Genomic DNA, 22,264 nt, shown 5'->3' on the forward strand with positions numbered 1-22,264 from the left:
TCCCTTCTGTTTTAATTTTAGCTCGAGGCTCGGTTCTCAATGTCAAGCAAACTTCAGACAAAGAGCGTCAAAAGCGATGAGTGGCGGCCTTCGTCCTAGCGTAATAAAACTGGGACACCTAAGCTCCGCCTTAATGGTATGACGCGGGAGCGTTAATGGGCTAATGCCAATTTGTGCGGAATTGGTCATACTCTATTTTGCACTCCGAGGACGGACAGTGTAGAAGACGAACACAGCGATATGTTCGTCTTCCTCACTATCTTTCCTAGTCTGTGTGTGCTGTTTGAACCGTCACCATGGAATACCAAAAAAAGACTGTTCTCATAATAAAACTTCATTTGACCATTAGCATCGTCCAGTGTCCTCGTCTTGAATTTCTTTTTGTCTTAGTGTAGTTGTAAATCTTCAGCAATCGCGTCCTTGGGTTGCTGTTGCTGACCTCATCAGGAACTCTGACACGCACCCACTGTGGGAATCCGGCAGCGTTCGGTTATTGGGTCATTTCTTGCTGATGCTAGCTCAGAACGACTCTCATGGAAATCACCATTTCTTTCAAGAGTTAAGCATTATATCCTCTTCAGGCAATAACAACAGTGACATATATTCCAAGGGCCGAACGATTGCCTGGCTCCCCTCTCGGGTATGCGCCATTTCAGCTGAAGTCGACAACGGCGAACAGTGGACGAGACTTTACGAAGAATTTCATTTGTGCTTTTTGCCGTCCCCTCGTTGTGCGCCCTTGCATTTCAGATGTAGCGTTAGCAGGCGTGGAGAAGAAATGTTCGATGGAAAGAGAGAAAATCTATCGAAGTCGCACGACAAAAAAAAGAAAAGCGCTCTATCAAAATAAATTCCAGAACGCTAGAACGAGTTGTGCGTTGTTCCAACCACTCATGAAGGACAGTGCGTGAAATTTCCTCCGACTGCATATTGAAGAAAACGTGCAATGAAAAATTACCTTTTCGGAATTTCACGTATTTCGAGTCTCTGTCGGCACTCATTCGAATCCAAAAGCGCACTGAACGCTACGGCAGTAAAAGAGGAACCAATTTAGCTCTTTCTGCAGGGCCCGCCCAGCATCTGGCAGCATGCGCGACGGGCGGCTAGCGGTACAGAATTATTTTTCCGCCTTGCTTTTTTATACCTTCATTCAGACACTCCGAGCATGTCTTTTTTTTACTTTAATCAGAGTGCCCCGAAAGGCCCTCACTGCCGGTGCATTTTATATAAAGAAACACAAAAACAAAAACAGAGAACAAAAACAAAAACATACCAGGTCAAGAATTTATGCGCGGGAAACGAACCAAAAACGGAAGAAACAAAAATACTCATGTGGAAGCGAAGAACTCGCGTGCGAACGATGTGCTAAGCAGCAAGCCAAAAATAATGTGGGTCAAACAGTATAGTCAGGCCTAAACAAAATAGCAAGGCGCAAAACAAGACCAGACGCAAGAAATGAAAAGGTAAGGAGCAAAGTTTTGGTTTTGGGCAAAGCGATAAGGTATGTGAAAGGACGATAGATTTTTAGAGATTAGCTTGAACAGGTAACCTTGGCCATTCGATGGGGAAAAATTCCACTCAGAAATATCATTATTTTTTTATTTCCGAACAAAAGTGCCCAGTTTTCCTGAATACGTAACTTGCGATAATGGATGTGAAAGTGAGGAAATAAAAAACCATATTACCATACGCAACCGGTATCTGGCCCTTTTCTGCATTTTGTCTCACGCACGACGTTTCCCTCACTCTTTCTGCTGGTTGGGAATTTGTAAAATCTCTTTACAATATACCTGCGTAAATAATTCATCAGCCTTCACGAGGAATGAATACATTTGGTTGGCGAAACGTCCCCTTGAATGTAAAAAAGAGAGTGTGTTTTCTTTTTTTTTACTTACATAACGTGAACCTTTGCAGTAAAAGCTGCTACGAACGCAGCATGGTTTGTATTTGAGCGTACGTGTCGAGCGCGCAAACGTATTCGTGTGGATGTCTCGTCGAGTAAGCATATGGAGGCAATCTGTTCGACCATTCCAGGCACTTTCGGGTGAATAACCGTATAACAGTCAATTGAAACTAAACTTGTAGCGTTTTCTCTATTTTTCTCTAAAACGTCCGCGTTTGTTTTGTGACTGGTTAATAATAATCATTTCTTCGCATCCACCGCCGTCATAAATTGTTTCTTTGTCAGCTCTTCCCTGCATCTTTCTTCCTTCTTGTTTAAGTGCGAAGTGAACACTTAAAAAGTGGTACGGTTTTAATGTACCACTTTACGTAGTAGCGTAGTTAAACAGAGTAGACGTGTGAAAGGAAGGAAGGAAGGAAGGAAGGAAGGAAGGAAGGAAGGAAGGAAGGAAGGAAGGAAGGAAGGAAGGAAGGAAGGAAGGAAGGAAGGAAGGAAGGAAGGAAGGAAGGAAGGAAGGAAGGAAGGAAGGAAGGAAGGAAGGAAGGAAGGAAGGAAGGAAGGAAGGAAGGAAGGAAGGAAGGAAGGAAGGAAGGAAGGAAGGAAGGAAGGAAGGAAGGAAGGAAGGAAGGAAGGAAGGAAGGAAGGAAGGAAGGAAGGAAGGAAGGAAGGAAGGAAGGAAGGAAGGAAGGAAGGAAGGAAGGAAGGAAGGAAGGAAGGAAGGAAGGAAGGAAGGAAGGAAGGAAGGAAGGAAGGCCTCAGACGTTACTCACACATGCCCACTACGGGGGAGTGGCCAAGACACAGGCGGTTAATTGCTGGATACAGGAAAGCTTTGACGGGAAAACGAGTGGTAATAGGATGTAGCCTGATAGATTGGAAGACGCAAGGACAGGGGTCCTGTTAACTTGGAGATCGAAGACGGGACAATGGCTTAATGTGCATAATAGTATACAATAAAGCATCTGTTCATTCTTCGCTTCTTCTTCTTCTTCCCCCATTGGCTACAGCTCGCGTGACGCAGCTCCGAACTTTGCCGAGCTTACCCGACAAGGCAAGGCAAGAGTCTTGCTCGGGGTTGGCATGCCTGGAGTGGTGCTTTCGCAAAACCATACCCAGCAATTTTGGAGAAAAGCATTTATAAGCGGGACACCGCTTATTAACGCAGTTTTTTAATGTAATGTAAGATGTCAATATAACAATCAATATATCTGTAGATAACCCGACGGCAGTGTTGTATTTTTTTCTGTTCACGTTTTTGCAATCGTCAAAAGCGTTCCCATTTTAAAAGAAACATTTTGCTACATATCAGAATAATGGACCATTACCTTCAATATTTCTATAAGAGTGTCTTACAGTTTTTCAATTTTCGAAATTTGATAACCGAAATTTTAAACACACACCCATTTTAGTGCCGCTGGATAAATTTAAAGCAAAAATTTGCGCCTCCTGCCTCTTCTCTTTCAATGTTGCAATGCCATATTCAGTGGCTCTAAATAAAGGCGTGCCCAATCCGTACACTCAACATGTAGGTTTATGTTGCCAATAACTATGGCGGTAAGGTGCTGTTTTTGTACAAGGCTGAATGTGGCCAACAATAAAAGTCACGACTGTCAACGGCTGCTTGCGCACATAGTAAGGAGCATATATACGTGGGCATCGCAATATCACTATTGATGGGCGTTACAATTTTATCACCTCATATATAATTAGTTGCTCTAGTGGTTAAGATAAACGCACGGGACATTTTATTTCAGTAATAATTTGTTAAGAAAACTAACTCCTTCGGATATACCTATTTTCATAATATATTACTGCATAAATCAAGCATGATGACCATGCAGTAACACTGAATTCCTTTTGATTGTTTCAAGCGCGGCTGCAATAATTTGTGAATTTCTGAGGGCTGATCTGCTCGTTGATTTCAAGGCAAGCGTAGCAGGGCGCGGCAGAAAGTTAGGTGGGCGGATGAGATTAAGAAGTTTGCAGGCAAAGGGTGGATGCAGCTGGCAAATGATAGGGTTAATTGGAGAGACACGGGAGAGGCCTTTGCCCTGCAGTGGGTGTAGTCAGGCTGATGATGATGATGATGATGACTACAAACGTGTTTCCACCTGTCATGGTCTTGTTTTAAGAAAACGGTACTTATAAATAAAAGTAAAAAAGACGAAACGACAGCCAAAAGGAATTAGATCCGGACATTATCCTTCACAGAGTGTAGCGATAGTACTCAGGAGGCAATAACAACTAGGCACGAGCTTCGTTCTATCTGCACATAGTCATTACGGAAGTGTCAAGGTTACTGCAAAACGCAGTTCGAGCACAGGAAAAGGTGTTGTGTAAGTTATAATGGCTCCCCACTTGAGCAACATTGAAAAGAAACGGCGTTCTGCGGCCGTATTCTATAGGCTGTCCATTTTGCGTAGCCCATTTCGTGCCCATTCTGTCCTCTGTCAGTGGTCACTCGGATATACCCGCGGCTTTCAAGCATCTGCAGCAAGGGACCCTGCCATTGGGTGGTTGGCAACCGGACCTCACAATTACCTCAATATCGCAGCCGATGGCAGCCAGTGATCAGGTTTGGTCGCCTGCTGTTGACAGAGGGTTGCGATGCACCTCACTATTGGTTGCATAATCCATCTAATTTCAGCCAATTTCAGTCCGGTCTCCTACCACCCAATGGCTGGGTAGCTCGCCTCAGACGCATGAAAACTGCGGGTATATCTGAGTGATCGCTGACAGGGGACCGAATGAACGCCAAAAAGACAACGGAAAATGGACAGCTTATAAAATACGCTCCCTGGCTTATAAATGCCCCGCGTGCCAACTTGACACATTTTTCGCTCTGGTGGTTTGCGGTGGCGAAAGAAACTTCACGGTCTTCGTGTCGCTATGAAAATAAAAACAGATCGTAAAATATTCCCAGGGTACAGTGTGCTTCAATGACGATGATTATGAGTACGAATTAAAGCGCTTTATTTTAATATCATTGGTTACGGGAAACCGTTTACTGGTTCTACAGTTAACGCGCACATTGTTTATTTAATGCTTCAGGAAGGCAGAAAAGTCTAGCATCTTATATTTTCTGATGATCTTTCTTTGTTGAACCTACGCATATTCGACCACTTATCAAAACTGCGCAAACGTTGCTGCAGCGTTCGTCATTTTTTGTCATTCCGCGTCTAATACATTGAACTATACCGTGCAAGGAAATTAAGGTGGTGTTATTTCAACAGCAGGACAACATAAACGTATTAGCACTGGAAAATATGCACTATTTTCTGAAAACGCTTCAATTACTTTCGGTTGAATAGAAATCACGCCAGCAACGCAATCATACACGACCAGCGAGAGCAAGTCAGTGAACGCCTCATTTCCCACTGCAGTCCGCAGTTCCAATGTCTGTCAGCAAAGTCGGCCCACATTCCAAACACTCGCGAGAACAGCGCTCAAGCAACGTTAAACAGCATCGCCTTAAACGCTTCTGTATAACTAATATAAAAAATAATTTGTCGCAAACCAACCAAAGTCAGGTACCTCACTTGCTTGTAGGCAACAGGCATAAAACTAATACTGCACTGTCTCGACAGAGTTCCCGTCGACAAGATAGCCCAAAAAGTTAAATTCGAGGAAGGCAAAACAAATGACACAATTATAAGGGCTGCAAGTGTTCTTCACGTAGCGCACTCTGGCGGCGAATTTACGCCAGACGTTGACGAACAGTTGTACGCACGACGGAAGTCTTCGCTATTCTGCAGAGCCGCCCCCCAGTCGTTGCCGGCAGCCGTGCGCCTCCAGCGGTCGAGGCCGTCACTGTTGCTGCAGCTCTGCACCATCAGGTATGCGAAGAAAGCCTGCGCGCTGGACATTACGCGACCGTTGTCAAGCTGCAGAACTAGCTCTCCTTCGGTACCAACACTCTTCAGGAAGGCTCTGAAGGCGACGCGTGCAGCCAGAACGTCCCGGAAACGTCCGAACCGGAAGTAATCTCGTCGACCACCGAGGCATGCCTCGGCTGCACTTAACTTGGTCCATGTGGCATCGGTGAGCCAGTGCGCGGGACCGTTCGTTGCGTTGGCCTCGTCCAGTAGCATGTCGAACAGGCAACGGATCAGCCGAGGTCCCAACCGCGACAGCTGGAATGCGTCCACATTGTCTTCGCTCAACGCTTGCGTTGCATTGAAGGCGAGCAAAGGGACGTACACAGTCCTTGGGTTCGGTTCATACCAGCAGTCTGTGCTGAACATGGTGCGGCCCCAATGTTCCCGCGAGTTGCGTGACAGGGCGTACAAGAAGGTGTACTCGTGGTACGCAGTGTAGGTTCCCAGACCCCATCGCATGGTTCTGATGTTAGGAAGCTTGTCGGCGTACTCGCTGACTGACGTGTTGTCATTGGTCCAGCTTGGGCCAATCACTCTGATGGCGCTCGTCGAAATGGTATCGCGAATAACTGCCTTTGACTGTTGGTCGAGCAGTTGTGATTGCTCGATTTCAAGATTGAACTCAGCAACGGCTCCGTTGACAAATTCGACGAGTCTGGGCATATATTTGCGGAGAAATGGCTGGGCAAATACGGAAGCATAAGCGAGCGGATAGAGGGCTCTCTCGACTACACGAACGCAAAGCCGCCACCGAGACGGCGCCGTCCTGGTCTTGCCATAGACGAAGATGGTGAGTAAGTCTAGCAGTTTCGAATAAGGCATGAACGGAGAAACTTGAATCATGAGTCGAACAACCAGGTAATTCAGGACTGTGTGGGGTTTAGTTTCGGCGACGAGGTCTAAAACGGCGCGCGTCGTATTCGATGGCCAGATTAAGACGTCTGACCTCATACCATCGAAAAAAGACACTTTTTGTCCTCGAAGTAGCTCGCTGGTAAAGTTCCGCAGGTCCAAGCGCGAGTCGAGAGAAAAGAGTTTTGCAGGGCCTCCTTCACGCGTCCCCGCAGCAAGCGTCTCAATGTTGCTGGCGAATCTGGCTGCGGAGAGAACGTCTGCTGGTCGCATGTACTCCTTCGTCATTATTTTAATGGCCGAAAATAGCGCTTCCGTATAAAAGCGAGCCACCTCATTGCTGTCGAGGGAACTCTTAGCAGACAGCAGTTCTGGCGGTCCGAGCGACATGACATCTCTGTTCGCCCTCAGCGGATGCGACGCTACATTGACACTCAGCAACGCCATAGTACCAGTAGTACGCAGGACCTTAGCAGCCGTCGCCCATACAGAAATATTTCTCAGAGGCATACTGAAAGGGAAACTTTCTAGAGAGAAGAGAAGCATCATATCCTTGAGTGCGTGCCAGCCATCATAGTCGATGCGCCTAACGTTCATGCATTCGTCGTGGAGATTCTTCAGAGGCTCAAATACTTTGGTACTTTGAGGTGCATCTTGTAACCAGCTGTGAATTTTTTCTTCGAGGAAACTGACGAAATCGTCGTTCGTCGAGGTGGCATAATAACTCGCAGCAGAAGCTAACCGGCTTGACCAGCGGCTGCATACGAAGGCATAGAAATCGTCGCACGGACTTATGTCAGCCCAGGAGAGAAGGTCGCTCAGGCGCCGGGAATAACGAGCGCAGTTCATAGTATCGCATGTTTCACTGGATCTCCTCTTCGCCGTATAGTTTCTCGGCTTAGTAGAGAGCGTCAGAGAGGGCCAGAATACATAACACAGTCCCAGCGCTAGACCAATGGCAATGCATACGGCTAAAAGATAGAAACCCTGCTCCCTGCCCATCCGTGGACGATCGTCAATGGTACGATTCCTTTGACGACTACGAACAACAACGGGAGATTGATCTGGCGGAGTTGTAGCCGTGGAACTCCTCCTTTCGAGTGTGCCTCGCCTGCATGTGTACGATGAGCCTTCTTGCCTCGGTGACCTGTCCCTCTTGTCCGCTTCCGCCTTTTCCTTTGCAAAATCAATCGCCGATCTGCTTTTAGGAATACTCAGAGGCAAGCTAGTTTTTGGAACCTGACTACTAAGATTCGCTGTCTGATATACGCGTCCAATTGGTGTAGCAGACGGGGAGGCTAAAGCTCCCACTGCGGTGCTAGGAGCGTATGCGCTGTTTTTCTTGGGTAAGTGACCGGGGCTGACCTGTAAGCCCGGAGGAACGTTTTTCATTCGTTTCTTAACCGCGGCAAGCGAAGGCCGCGTGCTCTCTGTCGTTGCACTCGACACTGACGAGCTGTCACCCGCAGCGCTTGACTCCCCGGTTGTTGAAATACCACCTCCAAGAAAACTAGCGTCATTTTGCTGGAAGACTCCAGGCGTCGTTTTCAGGTACATGCCGTGTGGAGCAGCCAGGCCAGTGGGATCCCTCAAGACCGTCCGGGCGTCACTGGCGGCTCTGGGAGAGCCTTCGTCTCCAGAAGGTGCCGTCGGCATTCTTGAAGTGGACTGCTGCGTTGGTGAGGCCGAGTAACCGGTAGCAAAGGACGGACTGCGAGCCGTTGCCGCTGACGGCTCATGCTCAGAGGCCGGAGGGGCGTTGCGTAGTCCAGCATTTCTGTCCGCCATCGGTTCGCGCGGGTGGGGCTCTTGAGATATTCCTTCAGATTTCTTCGTGGTTAGGGATTCTGAGGTCGACTGTATTCGTTGTTCTTTTGTATCGACAGGCGTTTCAAAATTTAAAGAATGTTCGCGTGCTGGTATCTCTGCGGGAGAACTCATATCAGTGGATTTTTGTTGCATTTGATCATTAGGCGTTATTTTGTCAGCAGAAGGTCCCGCATGTGTGGTTTTCTTGTGCGTAGTTGTAGCAAAGGCTGCTGTTGAAGGACGTTTCCGCACATATGGCAGCATTTTTGCTTCTGACCTCCTGTCGGGGGTGATCGACGTGTCCTTAGCGGGCTCCGCGATCTCAGATGCTATACTCTCCACAATCTCAGACTCTGCTGCTCTACACACAGACATATCTTCCTCTACAGGGATAAGATCTCGGCAAGATGACGGGTTCCCTTCAGATGTGGCATTCCTTTGTAAACCGGCTTCGCTCTGAGACACTGTGCTTGGCAGACTCTGTCGTCTTTGCTTAAATATCCTCTCAATTTCTTCCGAGTCTTTCAAGCGCTGCTCATCTCTCTTTCGCAAAGATGAGACACCCTCCTGACCTATGAATGGCGTAGTATCGACATCGGAAACTTTCTGACCGGCCGCTAGTCCTGGCTTACCAGGATTATGAGGCAGACGATCCTCGGTGAACATCCGCGATTCCGGAGGCACCCCGCTGGAACCGCTCGAAGCCGGTTTAGTTGAACTTGAGGCACTGCCTTGTACGTCACCGAGCAAGTTCCGCTGATTTCTTCCAGACATCTTACACACTGCTCCAAAACTTGCCGGCAACTCTTTAGCGACTGACACGGCTTCCCCGGAAGGCTGCAGGCCTACGGCGCACACAATGGCTGCGCTTCTTTTCAGCTTCTTCTTCGCTGCTTCGATGAGCTCATATTCTTCCTCTTCATTTCCCATCAGAGGTTGGTGTCTTGGGAGAGAAACGCTTGTTCATGGTGCGCAAAAGTAAAAAACGAGAGAGAGAGAGAGAGAGAGAGAGAGAGAGAGAGAGAGAGAGAGAGAGAGAGAGAGAGAGAGAGAGAGAGAGACAGGGGGGGGGGAGCGTCGGGCTAGCTAGAAAACAGAGATTTTTTTTAGAGCGAGTAGTATAATTTCAATGTCAAAAGAGATGACTGCACATACGAACCACATAAATGAGCTTCTCTTTTTCTTCCTTCCGCTCCTGATATCGGGCGTAGGAGGGCCTTAGCTTCGCTCAAGTTTTTTTGTGATGTCCAATATGCCAAGTTCACCCAAAGGAGTCACCTGCTTTTTTTCTGCATCCTAATAATGTGGTTGTCAAGAAAAATAGAACCAGGTCCACACGGGCCAAACTACTGCCACAGCAGTCGAAGCAAACGATAGTAAAGCGAAATAACTTGTCATCGAAAAAAAACAATAGAAACGCAAATATAAATATTGCCCATAACTCCCAAGGACGATGGGTAGCTTGTTTCTGAATACGCAACCTTCGAGATGTCACTATGCTAGAAAAATTCTTTACAATGGAGAGGCCTTCTGGAATAACTTACGAGGAATAGTTTTTCCAACCTGTAATGACGCCGCCGCAAGGCATGATAAATGACATTAAGATGAGAGTTACGTGTGAGCAAACAGCATCTCATGCGCCATCAATAAGACCCCTGTTGAAATAAATGCGTCGAATGGAGCTTCGATCTGAGCGCGTCAACGTATCCTTGAAAATGGCTAATGCGGCCAAGTGAGAGTTCAGTTGCGTTGTTCCATTTTTGGGCGCGAAGGAGCGTGTAACACCATAAATGCATCGTATAATGAACCCTGTGTATGGTAGGAACTGTATCAGTGACGGCAGTATGAGAGAATGGTGCAGAAAATTTAGCGAACGAACAACAAACTTTACGGCACGTGGGCCAAGATGATGTCTGTGGCAGGATAACTTTTGCATTGATTGAATTAAGTAGCTTCCAGGAAGCACAGGTTAAGCGTTTCTCTATTATCTGATGAGTTTCAAAACTATCGAGGTCAGTCATATGCAGGATTTGTGGCAAACGACCTTGGTTACCGTAATCTAAAACGAGAAACCTCAGGACACCGTCATGCCATGCCATACAACACAGGCGGCAGCATTGTCTTCAGATGGTATTGGAAACCTGGTGCACTGCCCCGACCAATGACTCAATTGGCAAAGTGATGATATGGAAAACTAGGTCATAGATATACCTTCACACTGTACGTAAACACTTTTTGACATTGAGCGTCTTTTTTAATTTATAGCCTTTCCAGATGTTGGAAAAAATATTCCTCGTATCTCGAGTTATCAGGGAGACGTTTCGTTAACAACTGGCACAGAAATCCGACAAGATGTTTGACAAGCAAACGCGCTTCAAATTGCACCTCCTGCAAGGAAGCGGTGGTACCATTTTTTGGCTAAGAGACCGTTGTTTACAAAATGCAATCCTAGAACGCGCTTTTCATCACCTACTAGCTCAGTACTTGTGCTACTTGAAACACAAATTTTCACACTTGTTAACAGCTTGAATGTGCATAGATATGGGCCCAGTTTCCGCAAACTGCACATTTTCATAATGGGAGACGCAGCCTCATTTTGACCGGTTCCATTTGCTTGTACTGCTTATCGATCCAGGGTCTGTATTCCGACTTTGTGTCATAATAAAAAGCGTCATAATCCGCCGCAACGGGCACGCCTTATTTGTCGAAACGCCGGAAGCAGATGTGGTGGTTCGGATGCAGCGAAAAGGGTCGAAGAAACCGGACGGTGACGTCAACACAGCGTACGCAGCAGATGCTCGACAGCCAACATGGCGGCGCGCTCTGAAGTGTCGCTTCTCGCTTCGAAGTGAACTCGTTCATGTTACTGCGTTTTTCGGCCCGTGAACATTATATAAACAAGGTACGGGACTTTCGCTTCGTCTTGTCTTGCCTATATCCCATTAGATGGACAATAAATTTGGCCTGCTTTTTATTTCGTTGGACGATTCGGTAGCTTCTAGGCCTAACGAGCACCGGTTTGTTGCAGAAATTGTTCTCTTCATTCAAACTGGATGGCGCCACTATCACTGAGTTATCTCGTCTGCGTATATCGAATGATGTAACATAAAGCAGAATGACCCGCAAAATACTTGCGTTCACTGCGCGCAAACCTGCATTTCCTATTCTAGAGCTATCTATTAGCTGTTGAAGCATCCTGCATCATGATCGTGTGTAATGTCTGCAAGTGTGAAACCACTCACGTGCACGGATGGTCAGTCGCCAGCGACGCGCTGCTACATCGAAGCGTTTTAGATGCCAGAGGTGGTTTTTTGGTGCCCCTTACGGTTCTCGATAGCCGTGGTGGTGTGACTCTGGATCATTGAGCTCGCGACTTAGCTTGCAAGTTAGTCTTATGGCGTCAATGGGCATGCGTGCGCTTCGTACCATAGCGAACCTATGAAAACTTCGTCTGTGAAGTCTCCCAACGCATATATCAAGAGAAACACAGTAATAAGATTTTTTTAGCTCATCCCTTTAATTTATTTGCAGTGTCTGCATAAAATGAATGAAAAAACGTAAATTACCGTCTGCACAACCGTCCGATCACAGCACCAATTTGCATTCAGCGATGTTGCAGACGGCAAGTCGTCACCGTCTTTGTTCAGCCCGGCACGAAGGGAGCATTGAGCCGCGAGTGAGTGCACGGTACAAATTTTCCTCTCCGTTCCCTTTTCCTCAAGATAAATGTAAAACGCCGTGTTGTGCGAACAAGCTAGCTGCTTTTTATTTACCGTCGGCAGTCGACGGCTGTAGAGGCCGCCTTCTTTCACTGAAAAGCCATGCGTGGTTACGTACAATATTTTCTTCTTTAAGTACACCTCCGGCCTTTACGGTGCAGAAAAGAGTGCCTGAACTATATTGTTTGTATTTGCTCAAGTCAATTGGGTTGTATTTGCTCAAGTCAATTGCTCAACGGTGGGGGATTGGCCAGGGTTTGGTGCAGATCCAAAAAGAAAAAAACTTATCCGGGTTTATATCAAGCGGTTCATAAATATAGAGGAATCTGAAAAAAAAAAGAAAATCACCTGAGCCATGAACCCATCCTCCCGCGGCACTGCCGGCTGATCGTCGCCTTCTAGGTGGTAGTAATCCAGTGGTTCTGACCCAAGCTAAATCGTCTCTTGTGAGTTCACAGCTGGCCTAGCGCGAGCGCTCGGTCCCGCGGCATTGCCCGCTCATCTTCGTCTTCTACGTAGCACAAATCAGTGTTTTTGCACTGATGAGGATGCAGTAAACATTCTCTGTAGTTTTTCTCCGCCCTTCTGTGCACACACAAAACCATGGTGTCATAATAAAAAAAAAACAGATTGGATTGGAAACTGGTCGCGACTCGGCCGTACGCGACTATGAATATCCAACCACTATGAGCCCATCATCGCCTTACGCGTAACGAACGTTTTCTAAGGAGCCAACAAAGTAAAAAGTGGATCAATAAGGCTACAAGGGTTGCCTATGGCTGCAAAAAACGTTGGATCGAGCCACCAAGTGTTTTATATACATTGCAGATATCTTTGTTTCTTGTCGACAAAAATGTGACGATAAATTATTTCCCGGCAAATTCAGTAAGTTTATCACCTTTCGATTTTGCTTGAATATGCCCAAAGTGGACAGTAAAAGGCCATATACTTCACCCACACAGCCTGCATATACATGTTCATAATCATCATCATCGCCATCATCATCAGCTTGACTACACCTAATGCCGGGCAAAGGCCTCTCTCATGTCTTTCCAATTAACCCTGTCCTTTGCCAGCTGCCCCCCCGCCCCCTAGGCCTTTAAACAAACATTTAAATCTTATAAACCTTTAAGCCTATAAACCTTATTTATATTAATGTAAACCTCTATTTCAAAGACCCTTTGTCAGCTACAATAACATAAACCTGTCTATTCAACGATGTGCAGTAATCAGTAAAAATATGGAAGTACTCTTCTTTTGTGTAGCCGCACTCAACAGGTCATGGTCATTTCTCGTGGTGCTGACGCCTGTACTCCAGCATGTGCATGAGTCTTCCAACAGTGGTGCGTATCCAAACCCAGGTTTTCTTCCGCTGTCACACTCCCCGATAACGAGCAAGCTTCTCGGTCTTATTCTTGCCGTCCTGTCGCGTAAAGAACTTTTCTTCTGCCCCCACGTGGGTCAGCCAATCACTTAACGAAGTCTTTGGTAACACGCGCGGCCTCGACAACACCAATGATTGAGTGGTTAGGGAGGGACTCCAGTAGCGAGAAAATTCTACCCATTCCTTCTTGCGCTCCCAATCTAGTGCGGCGTCTGCTCCCACATGCGTGACTAGTACTGACATCGCAGTTATAATATTATTTTAGCAGAAGATCACCGCTATGTGCTGCCTTTTACAGATTTCACGAGCGCCCCCATAAAGCACCGGATTATTGGATGATTTTACCGGCTGGCGCAAGTAGGGAAGACTTCCCAGGTACCGCGTTGCTTCCCCCGAGTTCATCAGGCTGGCGCGACACTTTGTGATAGTACAATAACATTTTCAGTCGCGTGAGAGCTAGTATTACTTTCTTCCTCTTCATTATACGCTCTTTCTGTCATAACTTCGTAATGTTTCCCCAGTGCAGCTTAGCAAACTGAAACATCTCATGCTTAAGCTCGTTACCTTTTACGAACTTCATTTCCTCTTTACTTAGAACGAGGGCGATACCCGCGATGTATTCATTACGCAAGAGCTGTTGTTACGTCTGAGAAGCTGCAAGGGTAATCCAAGAAATCTCGCCAATGAGGAACGGCCTTTGTCGCTAAAATTGGAAAGGCAGCGTAACAGTCAAGTTAATGGAAATGTAACGGCGTCGTGCCTTGCTCACCTCTGATCCATCCTCAGGGGACTTGGGTTTCTCGTCGCAAGTTAAAAACTAATCTGGATAGGGATACTTCTTTCTTCACTTGTTTTTTTTTATGCTTGCACTCGCCATCTGTCCACATAATGAATGAGTGGCCTTACGTACGCCGGTGATGTCTCGAGGATGGCGGGATTTCAACGTCCTCTTTGCTAATACCGCTGTCGCCACCATGTTTTACTGAGATAGCGTCGGATGTGTCCCTGGGTTCATTAAGACGACAGATGCTCAGCGCCCGCTTCCTCAGCACAGCGAGCCAAACTGATGCGATTTTCTGGGTGAAAGTGTACAGCGCGTGAAATAATGAAGGAAGAAGATTGGCCGCATAAAGATTGGATTAACTTGTAATTACGACTAACTGCTCTTATAGAATGAAAAGCAATCTTGTTATCAAATCATGACTGCCAGGCATCGATCTCTTTGCAGCTGCATGGAAGCATTAGGCATGCAAGACCCTAGTAAGAGTAGTACTCGACCTATTGTTACTAAATGCCGAAATAAGCTATAAGCTCGCTTTGAGGAGCAAACAAATACCCAGTCATGAAGATCGAAGAACTTCCTTGTATACTACTGTACGAATCCGTGTGTTTCACAGTTTATTCCACTTTGTTCTCATGTTTCCGCAAAATACTAGCATGAAATACACATTAGAAGCTTTTATGTTTCACTACTTGTGCATTTGCGTGTGCGCTGCGTTGGCGCTTTTTATTTCCGTTTAAAGCGTTTTTCTTTTTTCTTTTTTTTTTTTGGGGGGGGGGAGTGAACTGCTCAGTTGCAGCTTTAGTTACCATTAGTTCTGCATATACATGTGTACTCTGTTGATGTATGTAATAATTTTCTATAATTTTATAGATACCGGTGCAGCATTTCTCTTTGTTTTGTCACTTACCTGCATTTATGTGTTATGTTATATATATCAACATCAATTCCCCCCCCCCCCTCACTGTACGCCAAATTGGCGCTGTGGGTAATGGATGGATAAATAAATAAAAAAAGGCTTGTGCGCCTGCGTACATCCAATCGGTTGTCGTATAATTCCATTCGCTGTGGCCTTCCGCCAAGGCATTTACAATTTCGAAATAAATACTGAGAGGTCAGAAGAAATAAAAGTGAGGGTAATGTGGGGGGGGGGGGGGGGTGGAATCCAAGCAAATGCCTCCTGCATAGAAAGCTTTTTCGAACAAAATGAAGGGATCATTAAATCTTCCTTCTTGTATTACTATTCACTCAGGTCAACGTTGAATCTGTGTGTTAAAGGTCAAGAAAAGTAGGTACAGTACGCTACAAAGGTTCTCTTTATCTTCGAAATCATTTTTTCCTGCCTGAACTCAAGTATGCTCGCAAATGCGCACGCAGTCTTCCACAGCGATCAAGAAATGCAAGGAAAACCAGCGCAAGCATCGAGCGGGTAAAAATTAAACAATACACTGCAGGACATTCCACAAAGCATAAGGCAACATCTTGCTAAGGAATGGCATGAATTGCAAGAACAGAACTCGAACTGTATCGCTCAATATTGTATACCACACACAGTATATTTTATTTCTTAACGCATTGCTTCCAAAGCTTACATCATTTAATTGTTAACCACTTTAGATAGTTAAAAGAAGATAGGTACTTCAACTCGCCGCTTTAAACCCCGAGTGACTGTATTTTTTTGTTTTTCGTAAATTGAAAACAAACTGAGAATAAGCTCGAAAAAATTTGCCCACACCAGTCGAACACCTAGTTCACACATGACACCAGGGTTTTTTAATTATATCATTATCTTTTAACAGCCCACCGCAGTTACTTAATCGCTATGGCGCTCGACTTCTAATCAGTAGATCGCTGGTTCGATCCCTGCCGCAGCGGCTGTACTTCGACGGAGGATAAGTACAAAACCGCCAGTATGTTGTGCAATGTTAGCGTACGGTACAGAACTCCAGGTGGTATATATTAACCTGTGTCCTCCGCTACAGCGTATATCATAGCCGATTTATCGTTTCTGAAAGTTAAACCCCTTCATTTAAATACTGCTGCAGTAGCTTGGCGACGTACTGAACTAACAATATGGAATGAACCAATTCCTTTTTCTTTTTTGCCTTTCCTATTACACTCTCAACCACAAGGCACAATCAGCATCGAGCAGAGCATAGATTCAGAGAGCATTCAGCCAGTAATTATTTTTTGTTTTAGAGTGGTGACGTCGCAACTCTGGAGACGACTTAAAACGCTGCGCATTTAAAATTTTCTTGCTCCAAATGCGATGCATTCAGCATAATGATCTTATTACTTCCGGGAACACAGTAAAGCTGGCGCAAATCGGGATGCTGACAATGTTCAGCCTGGCTTTGTGTATGAGGGAAGTAGTTGGCGGGGTTCTGCGTGCGAACCAGCACTCACCGCTCGACACAGACGCTGACGAGGGTCATCACGGAAGCGTACAGGGCCATGACCTCAACGAAGCGCAATGTTCGGCAGAGGCCCAAGCCCAGCTCCCAGCCGCGGTTACGGATGAACAGCACGATGTCCGGCACACACGCCAGCAGGATGGTCAGGTCGCTCACCGCCAGGTTCAGGATGAACAGATTGGTCACCGAGCTGCGCATGTCGCGGTCCCCCAGCACCGCGCAAACGACGAACGCGTTGCCCAGGACGCCCGAGAGGCCGATGGCGGCGAATAGGGAGGCCAGCGTAGCGATGGTGGCGGCCGAGGCCACGGGCTCTTCAGCGGCCACGGCCACACTCAGCAGTGAGCCGTTGGTGCTGAGCGTGGGCGACAACACGCTCGGAAGCATGCTCTCGGTGGGGGACATGATGGCGGCTTGAGCCACGTCGATGTAGGAGCACGCAAGGCGTGTAATCAAGGGGCCTTAAATCTCGGCGTCTCCTGCTCTGTTCAGCCCTTGAAACGGAAGCGGCATTTCTCGGTGTCGACGGAGCGTTTTCTGTGGTTGACGCTTAATCCACAGTGATGGACCGCGACCAGAAGATGCGTGTGTCGGCAGAGTAGCGGGGGACCTTGTAATCTAGCAGCAGGTAGCGGCGACAGCAATGTCATCACCTGCACAGCAGTAGAATAGGCGATCGGAACTGTCACTGCGGTATCCTGAAACAGTTGCAACATATATGGCATGTTATGTCCGATAGAATGGAAGACATGGATGAGTGCTTCCATGCATTACATGTTGCCATCAAAACTCCGAATAGTTAAGTGATCTAGGGTACAGATTTTGAACGCGTCCAAGTCCCACGTAAAAGCAGCAGTACCTACACTCTCCGTATGAAATTAGCAGCTAGTGCTTCTTGTACAGCTGTCGAAACAAAGAAAAGTTTGAGAGGTCGGATCCTGGCGAACGTTTAGCTCACACGTTCAAGCAGCTCTGCGAGATTCTCCTCAATATCATCGAGGTCTTTCTTGAATTTCCTCTTAATACACATCTACAAAGCGCGCATTAATGAGGCTTGAATTTAGACAATTACGTGCTTTTCTATTGTCCCTGATCCTAGTACTGCTAAACCTGCCAGACAAATGATAATTAAAAATCACACAAATATTGTCTTTTTTTTTGTTCGAAATTTCTATTACTAGAGTGCAATGGTAATCAGTTATTACGGATGGAAATTAGTCAATAGAGTCCGTATTATTACGCAATCTTCAACGTAAAAATTTTGAAATTGTTTCTTGAAGAAATTACGGGCTTGTTGCTTAAAATGAACACAGCCAAACCAGCCAGTTCAGATGATATCCCTAACTCATTTTGGAAAAAGAGTGCAGATTGGTCGGCAAGAGATTTTCTTTTTGTCATTAAGAAATAATTTTCGTCTTTGGCGGTGCCTGATGAGTCCAAATTAATTAGGGATGTGAATTACCAGCAGGACTCTTAATAACGACCCACCGTCGATACCTAACATCGATATCTTTTAAGCTTCTACAGCATATAATTTTAAGCACATCCGACAGTTTTTATCAGTTACTTTTCAGGGATTGTCTACCATAACACCGCTGGCGGAAACAGTTTATGATTTTTGTTATAAACAAACGAAAAGGACGGACTCACGTAATTGTGTTAGATTTCAAGAAAGCCCTTCGACTTGGTTAATCGCAGGAAGATAAATCTGTCTTGAGCAATGGCTCTATTGTTCAGTTGATTGGAACCTTCATTGCCGATCGCCAGAAATTTATAAATATCCAGAGGAAAAACTCCAGCATATCACATGTAAAGTCAGGGTACCACTGGGTACCGCAGTTAGATCCGTCACAAGTAAAGTAATGTCTAATGATTTTTTCTCTTAGATTAATATCTCGTGGGATGTGAGTCAAATGTCAAAAAGTCTGCATAAATCTGTTTGCATGACTAAACCCCATAAGCATTAGTGATTAGTATTTGAGAACCCTCTAGAAGGAGACGTATTTGGCCGAGTACAAATATTCAGCCTGGATTATTTCCTCAAACATTGGGTTGGAAATCCCACTCTGTAAACGTATGCCGTAACGACAACGAAAGATCAGACTGCATAGGACGAACGCTAAATTTTTCTTGAATCGAGAAAAAAATTAGTGCCTAAAAGACCCTCCTAGACTCAATGTAAGAGTACGGCGGTTGGGTGCGCGATCCGAACGTTCAGTATTAGGTAAGGGAATCACAACAAGTGCAAAGACGGGCACTCATATTCATCTTGTTTCGTTTTCAGAAACGGTATTCAGTTTTCCGCTGATAACAAAGCAAACATGTACCTCCAAGTAACTAAGGCTTAAGCAGAAACGACTGAATCTTTTCTACCGCACCAGAAATATTCAAGTCATCCTTGCCAAAGAACAGTTTGTCAAAGACATTTCCCGAGTAATACGTAATAATAGCCTCAGGCATGTAGAATTGGGAAGGTTTTATAAGAACTGCATGAAATATTTCTTCTTCGTTCTAACAGCCCGATATTGTATTAAGCTACCCAATCATGTTTTGTGCCCAAAGAGTAGTGAGGAATTATTTTCTCAGTTGCTTGAAATATTGAATTTGCTCCTGACATCCGTTATTCTTGTATTTATTGCTATTGTTTAGAAATGACTGCATTGTAGGTATAATATTTAGGCGACTACAGTTGTCGAATGTACACCTGTAACTAATTCACTCCTATCTTGGTGGTCACAGGGTCTGGTAGCGTGTGAAATAAATAAATATTGATATAATTTAACGTGAGTGAGAGAAAATCACCGCTTTTCTCTTGATACTGCGTCAGCTCCTGCTGGTCCCATGAGGCTATACAAAAGGCAATTGGGTAAGTGAGGTTTAACCTCCCGATGCGACAAGTGGCATGGTGAGGGGCTCCGTTAATTTCGACCACATTGGTTTCTTTAACCTGCAATGACAGCGCTCAACACTTAGGCATTATTGCATTTCGTTTGCACTGAAATGCGGCCACCATGACCGGGATTTAGTCCCGCGAATTAGATCAATTGCCAAACGTTACAAACACTAACCCACTGCGGCAAGTGGCGTACGAAAAGCTGGAACAGCATGAGTCTATTATTCACTGTCTCATCTCAAACCATATGGCAGGTCCCCGAAATAAGAAAAAATTATATTACTATTATTAGTTCTAACGATTCTCAAGACGCAACAGTGAAAACATTTCAATGTGGGAAAACACGACCAAACCTAATTTTTACTACGAGAACACATCAGTCAAAGGCAGATATATTTTGAATAACAGTGCATATATTTGGGATTTGTGAATAAATTAACAGTCATAAAACTTCTCGACATTGTCAGAGGACGTTTCTAAAATAAAAGTTGTTTCAGTGAGTACGCCTTGTTTAAAACTCCAAGAAAAATACAACACTTAGTCTTAGTAATAATAAACCTTTTAAGAGCTGCATGCATTCGTCACTGAGCTTCAAACAGGGAGAATAGAGTTGACTTTGAGGAAACTGCGGCTCAATGTCTAATATCAAAACGGCTGTCTGGTTGACTGTGACTCAAAAATTCGACTTCAACAAGACGAAGATGCAAGAAAGGATCACAACTCGATATAGACAGCGCTAATTTTTAACGCTGTCTAAGCGGTGGCTGAGCGGTAATCATGAGGGCTTAGCTCCCATTTCGTATCCCCAGTTTCCGCTTTCCCTCGGGTGAAAGCTTTTTACTAGACTGCTGTTTGGCTTTGTCTTGGGGAAAATGCTTGTAAAAAAGTTATTTGACGCCATTTTGTGAAGACCACAACACATTAGCCATGACACTCTTTAATAAGCTGCCCTTACGCTATCAAAAATGGAATCACCGCCCCGTATGTTGTTTTATGCGCGTCTCTTATTATTTCGCTTTCTAACGCTTAGGTGACTAGAATTTGGATAGTGCAAGTTTTAGCCCGAGAAGATTCATTTTGGACCAAACTGCTTAATCAACCAGAAGAGCTTAGATGAAGCAAGGTAATGGAATCAAAGGGCGCCAAAATAACGAGACACTGTAGAATCTAGTGGTCGTGGTCGAGGACTACATGACTAGTAATTTTTTTGTTTAAGTATGCAGTTCATACATTTTAACGCTATGAACACTCAAGGTAAAGGTACTGGAAAACATTTTTTTTCTCTCTTTAGAAATACCAAAGATTGTAAAAAAATTATTGCACGCCCTGCGAAATGGTTAACACGAAATGGAAACTCCTATAACTACATCAGTGTTCTCTTTCTCGAAAGCCGCGAAAAAAGCTTATTTTATGTCTAATTCCTTAGCGTTGAACCGTTCTGGTACTCTTCTGAGTTTCTTTTATGACTTCTGGTCAACACTTCAATGCTTATTAAGTTAAAGTGCGCCAATTATGCTTACCAGTATGCTCGCCAACATGTCGACATGCCTGGCGGTAATACGATTATCGCGGAAGACAACTCAAGACACTGAGGGTTAGAGGCGTGTGCCACACACATGACATTTTTCTGCCATCTGACATCTGTCCGACCAAGGTAAAGTTCCCATTAGAAATGAGAAGTCCCATAAAAAAAGCCACACCTCGCAAACTCCCTCATATGCCACTGGAAAAGCCCTTACCTGCAAGGCCACGTTCTGTGGAAGCCTCCAACCTGCACCTTTCCACCATACTCCGCTCGTAAGTTTTTACCGGACGAATCGATGTTTCACGATTTCTTTCACTGACAGCTATTCTTCGTGGAGTAAAATAAACACTGGATTTGAAGAATCTCAAACGGACTTCGCTAAATTCAGAGAACACAAAAACTTGAGGCGAAACTTTTCTCTGCCTGAAAGGCCACCGGTGGGAGCGCACTTGTCGCCTCTTCGCGCGCCGCGCACTCTCTGAGCGGTCGCTGAGACCCGCTCTCGGGTCGCCGTCGCACTGAGCCGGCGCACTTGGTGTTCGCGCCCAATGTTCGAGACCCGCGGTTTCTCTTCTGGAGTCGCTGCGCTCGCTGGGAGAGGAGGAAGGTGCCTCAGATTACGCACTCTCTCCCTCTTTCTCTCCCTGTTCGGGAAGCCGTCCTCTCCATACTCGTCGCGTCGCTTGCCTAACTCTTTCTCTCTCTCTTCCCGTTCTTTTCTTCTCTCTCTCTCTCTCTCTCTCTCTCTCTCTCTCTCTCTCTATCGCCGTACGATCGTGGCCGCCCACAAAACTCTCGCCCGTAGCCTTGTCTGACGCGTGTGATGACGCGCCTCATCTCCAAAGGCGCTGCTCCTCCACACCCGTTCCCTGTTACCTGTCTCATCGTTGTGTCTTTGACGAGTTGTTGTTGTTGTTGTTGTTGTTGTTGTTGTTGTTGTTGTTGTTGTTGTTGTTGTTGTTGTTGTTGTTGTTGTTGTTGTTGTTGTTGTTGTTGTTGTTGTTGTTGTTGTTGTTGTTGTTGTTGTTGTTGTTGTTGTTGTTGTTGTTGTTGTTGTTTGTTTTGTTGTCCTCGCTGAGAAAGAAAATAAATGGCCGACCCCCACG

The 22,264-nt window shown here is 45.6% G+C and overlaps 1 protein-coding gene across 1 annotated transcript in view; it reads right to left on the reverse strand.

Moving 5' to 3' along the window:
- Window positions 1-21,678, reverse strand: part of LOC144123369 (neuropeptide receptor 15-like) — a 33,665-nt gene extending 11,987 nt beyond the window's left edge. Inside the window, exons 1-2 of the mRNA XM_077656211.1 lie at window positions 21,373-21,678; window positions 16,733-17,393 (exon numbers count right to left, since the gene is read on the reverse strand). Coding sequence (XP_077512337.1) covers window positions 16,733-17,145 — 413 coding nt within the window. The 5' untranslated portion in view covers window positions 17,146-17,393; window positions 21,373-21,678. The remainder of the gene's footprint in view (window positions 1-16,732; window positions 17,394-21,372) is intronic.
- Window positions 21,679-22,264: the final 586 nt, after the last annotated feature.

This window comes from Amblyomma americanum, chromosome 3 (genome assembly GCF_052857255.1).
Source record: "Amblyomma americanum isolate KBUSLIRL-KWMA chromosome 3, ASM5285725v1, whole genome shotgun sequence".
NCBI classification, from domain to species: domain Eukaryota; kingdom Metazoa; phylum Arthropoda; class Arachnida; order Ixodida; family Ixodidae; genus Amblyomma; species Amblyomma americanum.